The 19,232-nt window shown below is 45.9% G+C and overlaps 1 protein-coding gene across 2 annotated transcripts in view; it reads right to left on the bottom strand.

The window, feature by feature from the left end:
• TRMO (tRNA methyltransferase O) overlaps nucleotides 1-18,674 on the bottom strand; it is a 31,013-nt gene extending 12,339 nt beyond the window's left edge. Inside the window, exons 1-4 of one of the 2 annotated variants that reach the window (XM_073549720.1) lie at nucleotides 18,393-18,674; nucleotides 10,999-11,173; nucleotides 4,173-4,330; nucleotides 1,440-2,000 (exon numbers count right to left, since the gene is read on the bottom strand). In XM_073549720.1, the coding sequence (XP_073405821.1) occupies nucleotides 1,440-2,000; nucleotides 4,173-4,330; nucleotides 10,999-11,173; nucleotides 18,393-18,465 (967 nt within the window). In that variant the 5' untranslated portion in view covers nucleotides 18,466-18,674. Of the gene's footprint in view, nucleotides 1-1,439; nucleotides 2,001-4,172; nucleotides 4,331-10,998; nucleotides 11,174-18,245; nucleotides 18,268-18,392 lie in introns of those variants that run through there. The other variant, XM_073549719.1, reaches the window with a different exon arrangement.
• Nucleotides 18,675-19,232: the final 558 nt, after the last annotated feature.

Below are 19,232 nucleotides of genomic sequence, written 5' to 3'. Positions count from 1 at the left end.
CCTGATGTCGCTGTACGGCCAGCCAATCACTGTAATACCATAACAAGGATGGATGCGGCATTAACGTGTGAGGCAGACAATCCCTGCATGTTGATTGGCGTTCTAAGGAGCGCCAAACTTGCAGAGCAGAGACCCCAGCTCTCGCCGAATAATCACGGAAATGCTAGGCGCACGCCCAGTACCGCGAGTACAGCGATACTCGGGCGAGTAACGAGCATTACCGAGCCTGCTCGCTCGTCACTAATCGCACATTGCATTATACAGCATAGATGTTGGGCAAGGCAGTGCAAGGCATGCAGACACAGTTGATGCAGTATTTCAACAGGAAAGAGGCTGTATATGAAGAAAGAAAATCCCTAGATGAGCCCTACACACCAATTTTACACACTAAGGCTGAGTTCACACGTGGCGTTTTTTTCGCGTTTCCGCGGCGGTTTTAACCGCGCGATTTTGCCGCGAAAACTCAAAAAATAAGCATCCCATGCATTCCTATGGGATTCCGCAATGCTGTGCTAATGCTGCGGTTTTTACCGCGGCGGAATCGCTTCGCGGTAAAAACCGCAGCATGCTCATTAATTTGCGGAATCGCGGCGATCCCGCACCCATAGGAATGCATTGTTCCGCTTACTTCCCGCATGTGGCTGTGCACACCATGAGAAAAGTAAGCAGAACAATGGCGGATGGTACCCACGGTCCGGAGGAGAGGAGACTGTCCTCCGGGCTTTGGGTACCATATCCCTGTAAAAAATAGAATTTAAAAATAAAAAATATTGTTATTCTCACCCTCCGGCGTCCCGCGCAGCCTTCCCGCTTCTCTCCACGCTCCCGGTCCCAGTAGTCCTTTGCGAAAATGCCCGCGATGGCGTCCGTTCTCGCGAGATCGCGAAGTCTCGCGGTCATTCGCGCGACGTCATCGCGAATTACCGCGATCCCGCGAGAACGGACGTCATCGCGGGCATTTTCGCAAAGGATTACTGGGAACGGCTGCGCGGGACGTCGGAGGGTGAGAATAACACCATGTTTTATTTTTTTTTACATTTTATCTTTTACTACTGATGCTGCATAGGCGGCCTCAGTAGTAAAAAGTTGGTAACACTCGTCAAACACTATGACAAGTGTGACCAACCTGTCAATCAGTTCTTCCAGCGATGCTACAGATCGCTTGGAAAACGCTAGCATTCTGCAAGCTAAATACGCTTGCAAAATGCTAGTTTTTCCGCGGGAAAATCGCGGGAATTTAAAATGCGATTTTCCCGCGGAATGGAATTCCGGAATTCTCGCGGTAATTTCCGCGAGAGTTCCGGTACGTGTGCACTTAGCCTAACTGTTCTCAAATGCACAGGGGTTTCTTCAACGGTCATGTGAACAATTACGAGTACATTAAAACTTAAAAGTATAGTGACAGAAAAACAGAGATAACTAAAGTATTTGCATCTTACCCAATTCATATGGTGATTTGAACCGTCGCAACTCTCTTTCTGAGTGAGGTGTAAATCTAACTGTTAAGTTGGGCACAGGTGAGTCTGTTACCCATTTTGGGACAAAACTGTCACAAGTGCTGGGTTTGTATTTGGTGCTACTTAAGCTTGCACTTCCGTCATAAGGTAGGTCTTCACTCGGTTTCAATGTCTTGATGTCCTCTACAAGCTGTTTGGGTGAAATCGGCTGCTGAGAGCTAGCAGCAAAAAGTGGTTCATCAGCAGTCTCTATGGCTATTTCTTTGACTATTTCATGTTTTGCCCCAGATATAGTATATTTATCTACAGATGTATCATCCATGCGCAATAAAGATCTGTTTTCAGCCTGAGCACTTGTTTTTTGCTGTTGCTCAGAACCATTTGTCTGTAACACTGCACTGGAATCATCTCCATCATCTTCTTGTAGATACTCTGTTGGAGAAACTGTAGATCGTGGTGAATCATACTCCGCAATGTAAGGCTTTATGTCTATAACTGGTGTCCCTTGTATCATATCAATTCCAGATAAATAGATGGTATCATCTGTGAAAAAGGTCATTGAAATAATTATCAAAAAATACAAACTTGAAAACCCGACAACTGAAGAAATTGGATGTAGACATTCTGCATAAATATACTATTCATGTTATAACATCTAAAATCCTGCCACTTGCCACTATTTTCCCTTAAAAGGGACCTGTCACTACATTAAAGTGACCAGTTTTTACTGTTATTTTATTCCCTCTACTACCACGAGTATTTATTTTTGTTTCTTTTTAACCCCTTAATGACCAGGGGTATTTTTGGTTTTACATTTTCATTTTTCCCTCCCCTTCTTTCCAGAGCCATAACTTTTTTATTTTTCCGTTTATATGGCCATGTGAGGGCTTATTTTTTGCGGGACGAGTTGTACTTTTAAATGACATCATTGGTTTTACCATATCGTGTACTCGAAAACGGGAAAAAAATTCCAAGTGCGGTGAAATTGCAAAAAAAGTGCAATCCCACACTTGTTTTTTGCTTGGCTTTTTTGTTAGGTTTACTAGATGCTAAATCTCACCTGCCATTATGATTCTCCAGGTCAATACGAGTTCATAGACACCAAACATGTCTATGTCCTCTTTTATCTAAGTGGTGAAAAAAAATTCCAAAGTTTGCTAAAAAAAAAAAAAATTGCGCAATTTTCCGAGACCCGTAGCGTCTCCATTTTTCATGATCTGGGGTCGGGTGAGGGCTTATTTTTTCCGTGCCGGACTGACATTTTTAATGATACCACATTTGTGCAGATACGTTCTTTTGATCGCCCGTTATTGCATTTTAATGCAATGTCTTGGTGACCAAAAAAACGTAATTCTGGCGTTTTTGATTTTTTTCTCGCTATGCCGTTTAGCGATCGGGTTAATGCTTTTTTTTATTGATAGATCGGGCGATTCTGAACGCGGCGATACCTAATATGTGTATGTGGGATTTTTTTTTTACTGTTTTATTTTGATTGGGGCGAAAGGGGGGTGATTTGAACTTTTAGGTTTTTTTAATTTTTTTTTATTTTTAAACATTTTTTTTTACTTTTGGCATGCTTCAATAGCCTCCATGGGAGGCTAGAAGCATGCGCAACCCGATCGGCTCTGCTACATATGGGCGATGAGCAGATCGCCCATATGTAGCAGATTTACTGCTGTGCTTTCAGCGCCGACCACCGGGTGGCGCTGAAAGCCATATGCCTGGAACAACCATAGAGGTCTCATAGAGACCTCTGGTTGTCCAGGCAACATGACGCCGACCCCCGATCACGTGACGGGGGTCGGCGGTGACGTCATTTCCGGCCCGGCGGCCGGAAATGCTATTTAAATGCACGCTGTCAGCTTTGACAGCGGCATTTAACTAGTTAATAGGCGCGGGCGGACGGCGATTCCGCTCGCGCCTATTGCGGGCACATGTCAGCTGTTCATAACAGCTGACATGTCCCGGCTTTGATGCGGGCTCACCGCCGACTGTGTCCGTCATTGGACATTAAGGGGTTTAAGGGAATATGTCAGCAGTTTTTCATGCAATCTGAGAGCAGCATAGTGTAGCAGCAGAGAGCCCGATTCCAGTGATGTCATATTTGCTCAGCATCTTGCTGTAGTTTCAATACAATCATTGTTTAATGACCAGGATATTATCACTGCTGGACTAGGTGTCTTGTGCCAGGCAGTCCAGCTAATCTGTGTAATCCCGCCTTCACAACTGACTTGCAGCTTGCTGACAATATTCAACGTACACAAAGGTTGCTAATGAGTGGTGTGTGGGGTCATATACATTACAGGAATCAGGACCTCTGCCACTAAATCAAGCAGCTCTGATTCCATAGCAAACACCTGCTGACAGATTCCCTTTAAATCCACCATACAATTCCAGAGATTTGGCAAATTTTACTTAGTGCTCATTTTTATGGTCCTTAACAAGGAAGCATGGCTCACGCAGTATTAAGACATGCCCACTAAGAATCTGTAAGACATGCTTCATTGGCAAAGACCAAAAAAATCTGAAAAAAATAAAAAAGGCCCACATCTCTGGAATTGTATAGCAAATTTGTAGTTATTTATTTTTTTAAAGGAGGGGATATTTAGGGGTACAGCAGGAACAAATTAAGAGCAAAAACTGGCCACTTTTGACACAGTGAAATGTCAACTGTGAATAAAAATTGAAAGAATAAAAATAGTAAATTAGTATTACCTTCTACCTTATCCAGTTTAGCCAGTGTAAGGCCAATGGCATTGGGCCGATGAGGACTTCTTGTAGAGAATACACCAGTCTTTGCTCCATTAAGTCTCGGGGGCTGGACTTTTGCCTTATAACTTAAATGCCCATTCTTATTAAAAATGAACAAAATCCTAAGAGATTTAAAAAATATAATACGTGATTGTAAGGAAGCAAAAAGCATACAACAGTTTTTTATAGTTGTAGAAATCAGTAGTGAAAACGCTGCTCTAACAAGAAAACAAGACTTTTTTTTCCAATAACTGGGAATCTACTACTAATCTAGCAAAACAAAATGTTTAACCGCTTCCCGACTGTCAACGGTAGATAAACGTCGGCGCTTGCTGGGCTTTGTGCAGCGCCGACGTTTATCTACTGTCGGCGGTTTTGTGCCCCCCGGGACCCCCACATAACTTATAATGCAGGGATCCCGGCTCACAATGCTTGCTGCGGCCCTCGACCTCATCGAGACCTGATTGGTTCAGGTCCTGATGACGTCCGCGTCACAGCAGCCAGTGAGAGAGCTCGCTGGGAAAGCTGCTTCTTTCCCGGCGATCTGACTCATTGTAAAGCGACTTCTCCTCTGATCTCGCACTGACAGGAGATCAGAGGAGAAGCAGCGTTACTGTGTGACTAGATTGCTGCCTGGCACAGCTGATCGCTGCCTGGCACAGCTGTGCCAGGAAGCGCTCGTCACACAGTAACGCTGCTTCTCCTCTGATCTCTTGTCAGTGCGAGATCGGAGGAGAGGTGGCGTTACTATGTGCCAGGCAGCGATCTTGTCACACAGCAACGCTGCTTCTCCTCTGATCAGAGGAGAAGTGGCGTTACTATGAGTCAGATCGCAGGGCAGCAATCTTGTCACAAAAAAAAAAGTAACAAAAAAAAAAGCAGGTACGCAGGTTAGGGCTAGGGTTAGGGTTGAGGATAGGGCTAGGGTTGGGATTAGGGGTGTGTTGAGGTTAGGGTTGGGATTAGGGTTATGGGTGTGTTGGTGTTAGGTTTGTGGTTAGGATTGGGATTAGGGGTGTGTTGGGGTTAGGGTTGGAATTAGAATTGGGGGTTTCCACTGTTTAGGCACATTAGGGGCTCTAACAACTGACGAAAAGCAGTGAAAAAATTCTAATATCGCATGGTAAAGTGCAAAATAGATTTTATTGAAGGGTGAAAAAAGCAAACATGGCTAAAAAGTGACATTGGCAGGAAAAGAAAGGCCGAGTGACAATGGCTGCTCCAAATGAACAATCATGGAAATTACATCAGCATTGTGAAGTGCCTCAAAATCTAGACATAGGTAGTATTCGCCCATGGACGTGACCATGAAGTACAGGGAAAAAAACCCTAAATAAATTAATAACAGGCAAAAGCGTACAAATAGTAATCAGGGGAACACTTACACAATGAAGGAGCAGCAAATGGGACCACAGCCGTACCCCAACGCGCGTTTCGGCAATTGTGCCTTCCTCAGGGGGCATGTGTTAATGCTGAAAAGGGCCCATTATATAGGGGAAGTGAAAATGAAAGTACCAATCACGCCCAGGGTATAGCCCCCCCCCCCCCCATCTCAGCGTAACAGTCACCGCTGGCGCTGACAAATCACAGGAGGGAAGTGAAGATGAGAGCACCAATCACGTCCGACCACTAGACACACCCACCCATCCCAACACGTAAACACCGCCGACGCTGACAAACCACGGGGCCCCGTGTAGTCAAAACGTCAGACGGTGGGCGGGAGGGAGGAGGGGAGATGTCATGTGGTCCATGACGCAATTGGCGCATGCGCAGAGCAAGCGGAAGTAACCGCGGCCATTTTTGAAAGGGGAACACTGTAAGGGCAAAGATAAAATCGGCGCCTGCATACAAAATAAAAAAGTGTGCAAGCAGCCATTACAAAATTGGGAAGAGGAAGAGCAGAGACAAGGTAAATACCATATTAGGTACAGACAAACAGAAACAAAAACAAAAAACAAAATAAACAGTAAATAATTGATATATATATATCTCAGTTATGTAATCCATATAGGTGAACAGCTGATATATATAAAAGTGATAACAATAACAGTGCAAAGCGGTGACTGTTACACTGAGATGGGTGGGTGTGTCTATACCCTGGGCGTGATTGGTACTTTCATTTTCACTTCTCCTATATAATGGGCCCTTTTCAGCATTAACACATGCCCCCTGAGGAAGGCACAATTGCCGAAACGCGCGTTGGGGTACGGCTGTGGTTCCATTTGCTGCTCCTTCATTGTGTAAGTGTTCCCCTGATTACTATTTGTACGCTTTTGCCAGTTATTAATTTATTTAGGGTTTTTTTCCCTGTACTTCATGGTCACGTCCATGGGCGAATACTACCTATGTCTAGATTTTGAGGCACTTCACAATGCTGATGTAATTTCCATGATTGTTCATTTGGAGCAGCCATTGTCACCCGGCCTTTCTTTTCCTGCCAATGTCACTTTTTAGCCATGTTTGCTTTTTTCACCCTTCAATAAAATCTATTTTGCACTTTACCATGCGATATTAGAATTTTTTCACTGCTTTTCGTCAGTTGTTATATTTAATATGCAGTGTGTTCTGCACTGTCCATTCATGTGCTGGAATCTTGGTTGTGATTACCAACACATCTAGATCATTATGTTTTTGATAATCCACTCCAGCACATTTTGCTGTCTTTTGCTTTTACATTAGGGGCTCTGCAAATGCAACATGACGCCCGCAGACCATTTAATCAAAGTCTGCATTCCAGAACGTCACTACTTCCCTTCCGAGCCCCACCGTGTGCCCAAACAGTAGTTTTCTCCCACATATGGGGTACCAGCATAATCAGGACAAATTGGAAAACAACTCTTAGGGTCCAATTTCTCCTGTTACCCTTGTGAACATAAAAAATTGGGGGCTAAAAGATCATTTTTGTGGGAAAAAAATGATTTTTTATTTTCATGGCTCTATGTTATAAACTTCTGTGAAGCACTTGAGGGTTCAAAGTGCTCACCACACATCTAGTTAAGTTCCTTAAGGGGTCTACTTTCCAAAATGGGGTCACTTGTGGGGGGTTTCCACTGTTTAGGTACATCAGGGGCTCTCCAAATGCGACATGGCGTCCAATCTCAATTCCAGCCAATTCTGCATTGAAAAAGTCAAACGGCACTCCTTGCTTTCTGAGCTCTGCCGTGTGCCCAAATAGTGGTTCAGCCCCACATACGGGGTATCGGCGTATTCGGGAGAAATTGCACAAAAAATTTTGTGGTTCATTTTCTCTTTTTACCTTGTGAAAATAAAAAAAAATGGTTCTGAAGTAAAATGTTTGTGAAAAAAAGCTAAATGTTTATTTTTTCCTTCCACATTCCATTCATTCATGTGAAGCACCTGAAGGGTTAATAAACTTCTTGAATGTGGTTTTGAGTATATTGAGGGGCGCAGTTTTTATAATAGTGTCACTTTTGGGTATTTTCTGTCATATTGACCCCCCCAAACTCACTTCAAATGTGAGATGGTCCCTAAAAAAATGATTTTGTAAATTTTGCTGTAAAAATGAGAAATCGCTGGTCAAATTTTAACCCTTATAAGTTCCTAACAAAAAAAAAAAATATGTTTCCAAAATTGTGCAGTTGTAAAGTAGACATGTGGGAAATGTTATTTATTAACTATTTTGTGTGATATGACTCTCTTATTTAAGGGCATAAAAATTAAAAGTTTGAAAATTGCAAAATTTTCCAAATTTTTCGCCAAATTTCGATTTTTTTAACAAATAAGCGCAAGTCATATCTAAGAAATTTTACCACTATGATGAAGTACAATATGTCACGAGAAAACAATGTCAGAATCAGCAGGATCCGTTGAAGCGTTCTAGAGTTATCACCTCAAAGTGACACTGGTCAGAATTGAAAAAACTGGCCCGGTCACAAAGGCAAAAACAGGCTCTGGCGTGAAAGGGTTAAATGCAAAAAATATTCAATAGATATTTTATTGTGTATTTACCCCTTCATGACCTTGAATGTTTAGGTACGTCCAAGGTTGTGTCCCTGCCTTTGATGCGGGATTCAACGCTGAGCCCGCATCTTTCCCCATACATGACAGCTGATCTAATCAGCTGTCATGTGCCTCTAAGGCTGGAGTCACACACAATGTATAAAAAAAAAAAATCTGTCCCATTTTAACGGTACGAAATCGCACAAAGAATTCTTGTTCAGGGATCCGTCTGTCATCCCATTTTCCGGCGATGAACCGATTTTATTCGCATCTAAGTATCAAATTGACATCCAATGCCAATGCCTGATGCTCTTTCCTGTTGACCTGGAGAAGTCTTGCGATTTAATCGCAAGTCACACGTGTGGTGCATTTTCAATGCGATTTTTAATCGCATCCATAGACTTGCATTGTCGAATCCGATCCGAAAATCGGTGACAATCGCAGCATGCTGCGATTGTCTCGGTCCGAGGAACGGATCCGATAAAAAAACGCATGATGGAAGCAGCACCATAGAATAACATTGGGACGAATGCAATGCGATTTTTTATCGCATTGCATTCGTCCGATTTAATTGCTAGTGTGACTCCGGCCTAACAGTCATGGATGGATCCGAGATTCACCCCCAGCTGTTAACCTGTTAAATTCTGCTGTCAATCACAAACAACGGCATTTCACACATGCTGGCCAAAAGCGCGTCACAAGTCCAGCCCATCGGCGCCCCTGTCACGTGATTGCTCGTGGGTGGCATTCATAGGAGAATCATGATTTTTTTTCTATGTTTCAAATCACAAAAACACCAAAGGGTCGGTGAAAAAAAATAAATATATGACAGTCTTTGATTCCCTCCACACAGGACTAAATCTGTCACGAGGATTTATGACTTAAGGGGGTTTTACACATAGCGATATCGCTAGCAATATCGCTAAAACGTCATGTGTGATACTTACCTCCGACCGGCTCCCCCGCTGTCCATCGCTGATCGGGCGGCTCCATTTCTCGTGGTCTGCTTCCTGCTGTGTGAGACGAGCGACGCGTGGAGGCGGGCGGGAGGACATCAGGATCGCTGTGTGTGAAAGGTGAGTATCGTTCGCTGCGTCGCTGCTGCATCGCTGTGAGATCTTTCTGTGTGAAAGCTCACTAGCGATCATTTAGCGATGCACCAGCGATCCTGACAGGGTCGTATCGCTGGTCGGATCGCTGGTGCATCGCTAAATGTAAAAGGGCCTTTACTACCAAATCTGGGAAATCTGCTCCAGAGACAGTGAGGGCACCAGGCCTCTGATCTGACATGGATATTGGGACAATAAAGGGGGTTTTACACTAAGCGATATCGCTAGCAATATCGCTAAAACGTCACCGGTTTTGTGCCGTTATAGCGATATTGCTAGCGATATCGCTATGTGTGATACTTACCAACGACCGGCTCCCCCGCTGTCCATCGCTGAACGAGCGAGAATGTCCGGCTCCATTTCTCGTCGTCAGCTTCCTGCTGGGGCTTCCTGCTGTGACGACGAGCGACGTGTGGAGGCAGGCGGGAGGACGTCAGGATCGCTGTGTGTGAAAGGTGAGTATCGTGCGCTGCGTCGTGAGATCTTTCTGTGTGAAAGCTCACTAGCGATCATTTAGCGATGCACCAGCGATCCTGACCAGGTCGGATAGCTCGTCGGATCGCTGGTGCATCGCTAAATGTAAAAGGACCTTAAAACTTTCACACCACTTATCTAAGCTAATGAAGGAGTCACTCTCTGAGCTCAGTGTGTATGTTTTTAAATGTCCATTCATTATGCCATGTCTCTGCTCTTTTCTTATGTAGATTTGTGTTTCTTCAGATACTTGGTTATACCATATTTGATGAAAAGACCTAAGAAGTCTCGAAAGCTTGCTTTATAACATCACTTATTTTATTTTTGTTAGCCATTAAAAGGTATCATAACTACAAGATTGTTATTTTGTTTCTTCTACGGAGATTTTTTTTTTTTATTAACAAAGATAAATACATAATAAGGCCGGTTTCACATTAGCGCTTTTTCAGCGCACGCACGGCCGGGGGTAGCTCCGCCCCCGAGCCGGCTCTCTGCCCGGCGTGCCCGCCCCTTGCTTGTAGCGCCGCCTACTAGCGGACAGCGGCGCCTGCGATCGGCGCACCCTATCTTTAGCATAGGGTGCGCAGATCGTGCGCAGGCCGTGCACTAGTTGCGCTTTGACCTGCGCTGCGCACTTTTGACGGTGCGCCGTGCGCGCCAAAATCCGAAAAGTTTGATTTTGGCGCGCACGGCGCACCGTCAAAAGTGCGCAGCGCAGGTCAAAGCGCAACTAGCGCACGGCCTGCGCACGATCTGCGCACCCTATGCTAAAGATAGGGTGCGCCGATCGCAGGCGCCGCTGTCCGCTAGTAGGCGGCGCTACAAGCAAGGGGCGGGCACGCCGGGCAGAGAGCCGGCTCGGGGGCGGAGCTACCCCCGGCCGTGCGTGCGCTGAAAAAGCGCTAATGTGAAACCGGCCTAAGTAAAAGTCTAACCACTAGGGGTCACATTATCCATTATAATAGGAGTCCTGAGAACTATTTGCATGCATATGAATGGAGCAGTGATCATGTACAAACCCTACAGATCAATTCAATGACTATGAGAATGACAGAGATAAACAAGTACAGAATTCTGCTAATTCCATTAGTTACAGGGACACTGAATGGTGCGATACTGCACTTGTGTTACCACCAATATTTTCACACATCTCTGGAATAAGGGCCTTACTGTCTATAGAGTTCTGCCAGGTGACTGGATCGGATAAATGTCAAGAAAAGAGCTTCTGCATTCCAGTAATAACTCACCATACATGGGAAAACTGTTGCAGACCCATAAGTGAATGCTCAGGGTTATTGAAAACCTTTTTGCTAATTCTTAAGGAGCCACGAGATAAACTGCAAATAGATGGCTGCCTTGGAGTACCATTTTTCCCAGTAAAGCAGGATTCAATGTATCCAATCGGTTGAGTTAACACATTTCCTGTTAAAATGAAACAAAAGGATGAGTATAGTTTTCTTCACACTAGAAATCAAGTTGTTGATGGTCATGGTAGAAATTCAGAGAAGTCAAAGAAGAAACAAACATTACAGAATGATTACAGGTCAGACTATTTATTTAAAGGGGTAGTATTCCCATCTTAAACAGATATAGCTAATCTGTGGGAATGACCATAAATGTACTGTGTAGTAGGTGCGAATCCCACTAATGAGAAATGGAACACGCATCTAACTCAAGTATTTTGTCTGAAATTTAACTTTGAATCTAGAACTATATTTCACGCTAGAAGGTAAATCTATGTCTGATTTGCGTATTACAAACCCGACATATATTTTAATGCAAAATCTGAGGCCAAAATCACTGAGATTTTAGCCTGTAGATGTGCAGTGTGAAATGACATGGATCCACATGGGCATTAGCCCCATTAAAGGGAACCTGTCACCATTTTTTTCCAATATAACCTATGGCCAACACCTTTCATTCCCATGTAACATCATTCTATAATGCTGTCCATATGACTCCAATTCATGTTTTATTTTACAATCTACCTATGTACGGCTAGTTTCACATTAGCGCTTTTGAGCGCAGCGACGGCCTGCGCATGGCCGCCGCTAAGCCCCGCCCCCTGCCGCGCCTCCGCCGGTAGCTCTGCCTACCGGCGCATGACGCTGCATGCGTCCCCTATCTTTATCACTGGGGGCGCAGGCCGTGCACAGTATGCGTTTGGCGACGCATGCGTCCTTTTGATGGTGCGCCGACCTGCGCCAAGCGCAACCTGCTGCAGTTTGGTTGCGCTCGGCGCACCGTCAAAAAGGCGCATTCGCCGCCAAACGCATACTGCACACGGCCTGCGCCCCCAGTGATAAAGATAGGAGACGCAGGACGCATGCAGCGTCATGCGCCGGTAGGCAGAGCTACCGGCGGAGGCGCGACAGGGGGCGGGGCTTAGCGGCGGCCGTCGCTGCGCTCAAAAGTGCTAATGTGAAACTAGCTTAATTGGGATGTCTTGTAGACTCCTCTCCATTACTAACCGGTGGGCTTGATATCAATGGCCATAAAACAGCTGACATCAACCCCACAAATATTTACCCACTTGCCCTTGCACCAGGGCAAGTGGGAAGAGGCAAGCAAAGCGTCATTTGATCTGATCTATCTGTCTTTTCTGGGGTGCCTGCGGGTTGCTATTTTTAGTTTGGGGGGCCAACATCCATGGCCCCTTACCAATCTGAGAATACCAGCCCCCAGATGTCTGCTTTAGCTTGGCTGGTTGTCAAAAATGAGGGGGGGGCGCCGTTTTTAAATTATTTATTTAACTAATTTAAAAAAAAAAATTAAGCATGGGACCCATCTATTCTTGATAACCAGTCATAATAAAACTGACAGCTGAGGGTTGCAGCCCGCAGTTGTCGGTTTTGCCTGCACCGATTATCAAAAATAGGAGAGGTCTCACGCCATTTTTTATTATTATTTATAGCAGTGGCATCGGCTGATGAATACTCCAATCAGTTGCACCTGCTCACGCTATTATCAGCGACAGCAGGCATACGCTGATGAGAGTAGTACTCTCTCATCAGCTGATGCCTGTGACCAGCAGTAGCCTTTTTACCACTGGTCACAGCTGATGGCTCAGATGACAGTGTGGGAACCGTAGCTTTCTGACCAGAGGTAAAGCTTTTGGTACAATTTTGACGTTGTGTATTTTTGCTGCGTCAAAAATGCAGCGTATTACAGTTCCATCAAAGTGGATGGGATTTACAGAATTCTCATGACCACGGTGCTGTTATTTCACTCTGAGTAAACTGACCTGTGGTGCGTTTCCAGTCTGCAGCACATCAATCTCGCTTTGCGGATACAGAGTTTTCTAAGTGGAATTTCTCTATAGACTTGTGGGTCTCATAAATGTGGAAAATCCACAGGTAAAAAATGCATATGCATTTTCAGTTCGTTTCCGAAGCAAAACACATGTGATCTGCACCTGGGTTATGCTTTGCTGCCACCGCCTTACCCTATACCTGGGTTATGCTTTGCTGCCAATGCTTTACCCCATACCTTGGTTATGCTTTGCTGCCAATGCCTTACCCTTACCATGAGGATTGTACAGGAGAGCCTCTGATCGGCATGGTTGTGACGTGTCACTTTCCACAACATCCCTTATACTTTGAATGGTATAAGTTGAACAGAGCATGTCAGATATGACCTTGGTCAGATGTGACATCATTTGAAGTGACATCTTTAAAGTGATACATGAGAAATATACCACAAATAGTCCAGAAATCGGTCAGACGGTAAGACTAACCACAGCTTTACTTTACTTGTTTTTTTACCCTGCTCTTTAACCATGCTCACATTTGCCATCACCGTTTTTGCTCCACTAATCTTCACTCTCCTTCGCTATCCCCAAACCCCTGCACCCTCAAACCAAATAATAATCTCCCCCTCTCTCTTACCCCCCCACCTCGCTTTATCTGCAGACATACTCCTTAACCTCAGACCTCTCCTACTAAAATACAAGACGATCTTTCTCCTTCACCGACCTGCTTTCCCTTTCTCTGCTTCTTCTCACTGCTGGTGACATATCCCCCAATCCTGACCCCCCTGCCTCATACATCCCACTAATCCTCACCTCTATCTTTCTCACACTAAGATCAACTACCGCAATCCCTCACACTTAAAACCTGTGCCACTGACCCACTCCCTCCCGCACCCTCTTTCTGGAGCACTTTGGAATGCTCGCTCCATCTGCAACAAGCTCCACGTGATCCACAACCTCTTTACCTCCCGCAACCTTTCCTTCCTGGCCCTCACTGAGACCTGGCTGACACCCCCTGACACAGCCTCCCCGGCCGCACTGAGCTATGGCGGCCTCCACTTTACCCACACTCCTCACCCTGGCAAGACAAGGTGGAGTGGGTTTCCTCCTTTCAAAAAACTGCTCCTTCAACCCTATCCAACTCCCACCCTCCCTTATCCTCCCTTCTCTCGAGGTTCACTCTGTCCGTATTTACTCTCCCTCTAATCTCCAAATGGCTGTTATATACCGACCACCGGGCTCAGCCACTGCCTTTATCGACCAATTCTCCACCTGGCTCCTCCACTTTCTCTGCTGACATCCCCACCATCATCATGGGGGACTTCAACATCCCCATTGACACCCACCAGCCTCCAAACTCCTGTCACTTACCTCATCCTTTGGACTTACTCAGTGGTCCTCCACAGCCACCCACACAGATGGACATTCATTAGACCTCATCTTCACCCGCCTCTGTTCCCTATCTAATCTCTCACCCTCTCCCTTCCCCCTGTCTGACCACCATCTACTCAACCTTCTCATCCTTGTCCTTCTCACCTGCCCCCCAAGTCCAGCCACTAGCACAACCTCGCAGAAACCTCGCACACCTACACATCCACAGACTCTCAGACTCTCTTCTACCTGTCCTCCATATCTTCACTCCACAACATGGACAGTGCCACCGCTTTCTACAACGCCACTCACATCAGCCATAGACTCAGTCGCTCCTCTCATGCATGGTAAAGTGTGACAAACCAATAGGCAACCCTGGCACAACAACCTCACCAAAAAACTTCGACAAGAATCCAGGGTCGTGGAGCGGCGTTGGAAGAAAACACGCCTGCCAGACAACTTCACTGCTTTCAAACAAGCTACACTTGCCTTTAAATCAGCCCTCACCTCTGCTAAACAGACCTATTTCACAAACCTTGTATCTTCAGTATCCCACAACCCAAAACAACTGTTCAGCACATTCAACTCTCTCCTCTGCCCACCACCTCCAACTTCCCTCATCTCTGCTGAGGACTTTGCCACCTACTTCAAAAACAAGATTGACCAAACAAGGCAAACCTTTACAGTTCCACCACCCCAACTGCTCTACATACCAGACCTCTGCCCTTCCCTAATAACCTCTCTTTCCAACATCACTGAAGGAGAGCTTACTCATCTCCTTTCCAAATCACGCCTCACCACCTGTGCACTTGACCCCATCCCTTCCCACCTGCTCCCCAACCTCACTATCATAATCATTAAAGCCCTAACCCATCTCTTCAACCTATCCCTAACTTCTTGTACCTTCCCCTCTGCCTTCAAACATGCCACCATAACACCCATCCTCAAAAAATCAAACCTTGACCCAACTGCTTTGCCCAGCTATCGCCCCATATCACTGCTCCCGTTTGCTTCAAACTCCTTGAACAGCATGTCCATACGCAACTTTCCTCCCACCTCTCATCTAACTCCCTCCTTGACATCCTGCAGTCTGGCTTCCGCCCCCACCACTCCATTGAAACTGCCCTGACCAAAATTACTAATGACTTACTCACAGCCAAAGCTAACTGACAGTTCTCCATCCTCCTCCTTCTTGACCTGTCCAATGCCTTTGACACAGTTGACCACTGCCTACTGCTACAGATTCTTTCTTCCCTTGGCATCAAAGACCTTGCCCTGTCCTGGATTTCCTCATACCTTTCTGACCGCACATTCAGCGTTTCCCACTCCCACACTACCTCCTCATCCCGCCCCCTCTCTGTTGGAGTCCCCCAAGGTTCTGTCCTGGGGCCCCTACTTTTTTCCATCTATACTCTTGGCCTAGGACAACTCATGAAGTCCCATGGCTCTCAGTACCACCTGTATGCAGATGACACTCAGATCTACCTCTCTGGCCCACGTGTCACCTCTCTGCTGTCCAGAATCCCAGAGTGTCTATCAGCCATATCCTCCCTTTTCACCTCTCGCTTCCTAAAACTCAACGTAGACAAAACTGAACTCATTATCTTTCCTCCATCTCATGTATTTTCCATACCTGATCTATTATGGTAAACGGCATCACGCTCTCTCCCGCACCTGAAATCCGCTGCTTCGGAGTAACTCTCGACTCTGCCCTGTCCTTCAAACCACACGTCCAATCTCTGGCCACCTCCTGTCGCCTCCAACTCAAAAATATTTCCAGAATCCATCCCTTCCTCAGTCCTCAATCTACTAAAACGCTTACACATGCCCTCATCATCTCCCGCCTTGACTACTGCAACACTCTCCTCTGTGGCCTCCCTGCTAACTCTCTTGCACCACTCCAGTCTGTCCTCAATTCTGCTGCCCGACTAATCCACCTCTCTCCTCGCTACTCCCCTGTCTCCCCCTCTGCAAATCCCTCCATTGGCTCCCAATTCCCCAACGAATCCAGTTCAAACTACTAACACTGACCTACAAAGCCATCCACAACCTTTCCCCTCCCTATATCTCTGAACTAATCTCCCAATATCTTCCCTCACGTAATCTTCGATCCTCCCAAGACCTCCTACTCTCCTCCACACTTATTCGTTCCTCACACAACTGCCTCCAAGATTTCTCCCGAATATCCCCTATCCTCTGGAATGCCATGCCTCAACACGTCCGATTATCCACCACTCTTGGATCCTTCAAACGGAACCTGAAAACCAATCTTTTCTGGAAAGTTTACAGCCTGCAATAACCATTCTGCCGCCTCACCACCGCCTGAGCTGCCGCCTCATCACCACCAGAGCTGCTGCACCCCCGACCTTCTGCCTCTTCCCCACTATCCCGTAGAATGTAAAAGGCCTGTCACACTAAGCGATATCGCTATCAATATCGCTATAACGTCACTGTTTTTTGTGACGTTATAGCGATATTGCTAGCGACATCGCTACTTACCTCCGACCGCTCCCCCGCTGGTTATCGCTGATCGTGCGAGAACGTCCTGGACCGTTTCTCATCATCAGCTTCCTGCTGGGGCTTCCTGCTGTGGAGACGAGCGACGTGTGGACTCGGGCGGGAGGACGTCAGGATCGCCTCGTCTGACAGGTAAGTAGTGACCCCCGTCCCCTGTAATGTCGCTGGTGAGATTTGCCAAATGTGGCAGCGCACTAGCGACCACTTAGCGATGCACCAGCAATCCTGACCGCGTCATATCGCTGGTCGGGATCGCTGGTGCATCGCAAAGTGTGACAGTACCTTAAGTCCGCAAGGACAGGGTCCCCTCCCCTGTGTACCAGTCAGTCATTGTAAATTTGTTTACTGTTAACGATATCTATAACTTTGTTTGTAACCCCCTACTCATGTACAGCACCATGGAATTAATGGCGCCATATAAATAAATAATAAGAAAAAAATAATAATAATAAGTAACGCGGAGCTCCTCTCCCCTTTGCTTCATATAATATTGTCATTTCTATCTCCTTCTCCTTTCTTCTTACCTCCTGATATGAAGGAATGAAAAAAATATATAAAATTCAGATATAAAATTCAAATAACCCCTTTTTTCCCCCTTTAAAAACAAGGACATAAACCGCTATAAAACCGCTATAAATAAGCTTCCCAGTCATTTCTATGCATTTTGCACTTTTTGTGCACATTGATGTTTCTTACTGCGAAAAAAAACGCATCGCGGTAAAAAAACGCAGCATGCACATTAATTTTGCGGATTTTTCCGCGGTTTTGGCTTCTTCCATGCGGTTTGAAACCGCTGCGGAAAAAAAAACACATCAAAAACTTATCAAAACGCAAAAACCGCCGCGGAAAAATAGGTGCGGTTTCTGGGAAGGGATTCAGGTTTTTGAGCAGAAATTTTCTGCAACGTGCGCACTTAGCCTTACACAAACTCTGAAATGGTATCTGTGAGAACGTCAGCTCGCCACACCATCGTGTTCACGGCTCACAATGAACGCCGTAAAAACAAAAACCCCAAAAAGAATGGTGGAATTACATATTTTTCACCATTTTATAGTAATTGGGATTTTTTTCCCGCTTTTTTTTCATGGTAAAATGGAAAGTATATCTTTCAAAAACTAAACAAGCCCTCACACGGCTACGTGGACGGAAAAATAGAAAGTTACGTCTCTTGGAAGGAGGGCAGGAAAAACTAAAGTGCAAAAAAAAATTAAATTGCCCAGTCCTAAAGGGGTTAGTAAGGTTGTTGTCGCCTTCTGTTCAGACACGAAGCAGCGGACAGCCACTCTCCCGCCTATTTCAATGGCGGCACATGTATACAAGTAATGGAGATGTAGAAGTCAGCACAACAAAACGCACTTGTGTGTGGAAACAAGAACAGTTCCTAGGTGGGAAAATGAGGTCATTGCTGGCATATAGCGCATCTACATGACAGCCGCCCACACTAAACATGGCTGCGGCTGGGCGTCAATCACGTGTTATGGAAGTCACCCTCCGATTGGTTACCTGTCTCGAGTGAAGAAATCCCGGACTCTGTACCATTCCTGTGCACAGTTTTCGCGCATTTTGTAGTATCCATATTTCCGGCGCTGCCGTTACGGTGCCTCAGGATGGAGGTGCTTCGGTATGGCGTCTGTGCAGGGTTACGTCGTGCCCGGAGCCCAGCGTGTGCTACAAGCAGAGCCACGTGACGCGTCAGTCGTCCCGCCCTGCAGCGAGTCACCGAGTGCTGACGTTCATTTCTCTGCAGCTGTGGCCATGGCAGCCTGCGCGGGGAACGCACACGTCCGCATGGCCCTGTCACAGATGACAAAGGTGTCCCCAGAACATTTCCTGTCACAACTCCCCATACTTCTAATGCAGCAGTTACTGGTGTTCTCAAGCCAGTGTCCTTGAAAAGCCAGGGGGTTCCTGGCTTACCAAAAAGTTCTTAGGCATGGGTTGTCATAAAATAACTGACATTCACTTCCTGTCTTCCCTGTGGACCCCCAAAGACCCCCCCAGGAAGCCATGACATGTCCTCAGACTGCTGAATCCTGTGATTGGCAGTTAGGCAACTGGAACCGCGCATCATTTCTCATGACGTGCTGTTCCACTCACCTGACCGCCGCAGCCAGTCACTGGCTTAACGACCAGGGGTATTTTTGGTTTTGCATTTTCGTTTTTCCCGCCCCTTCTCCCCACAGCCATAACTTTGTTTTTCCGTCAATATGGCCATGTGAGGGCTTGTTTTTTGCTGAACAAGTTGTACTTTAGAATGACACCATTGGTTTTACCATGTCGTGAACTCGAAAACGGGAAAAAATTCCAAGTGCGGTGAAATTGCAAAAACAAAGTGCAGTCCCA

This window comes from Dendrobates tinctorius, unplaced genomic scaffold, assembly GCF_039654945.1.
Source record: "Dendrobates tinctorius isolate UK_male_01 unplaced genomic scaffold, ASM3965494v1 ptg000160l, whole genome shotgun sequence".
Taxonomy (NCBI): Eukaryota; Metazoa; Chordata; class Amphibia; order Anura; family Dendrobatidae; genus Dendrobates; species Dendrobates tinctorius.
The sequence above is the reverse complement of the archived record's forward strand: the minus strand, read 5'-3'. Positions and strand labels throughout refer to the sequence as shown.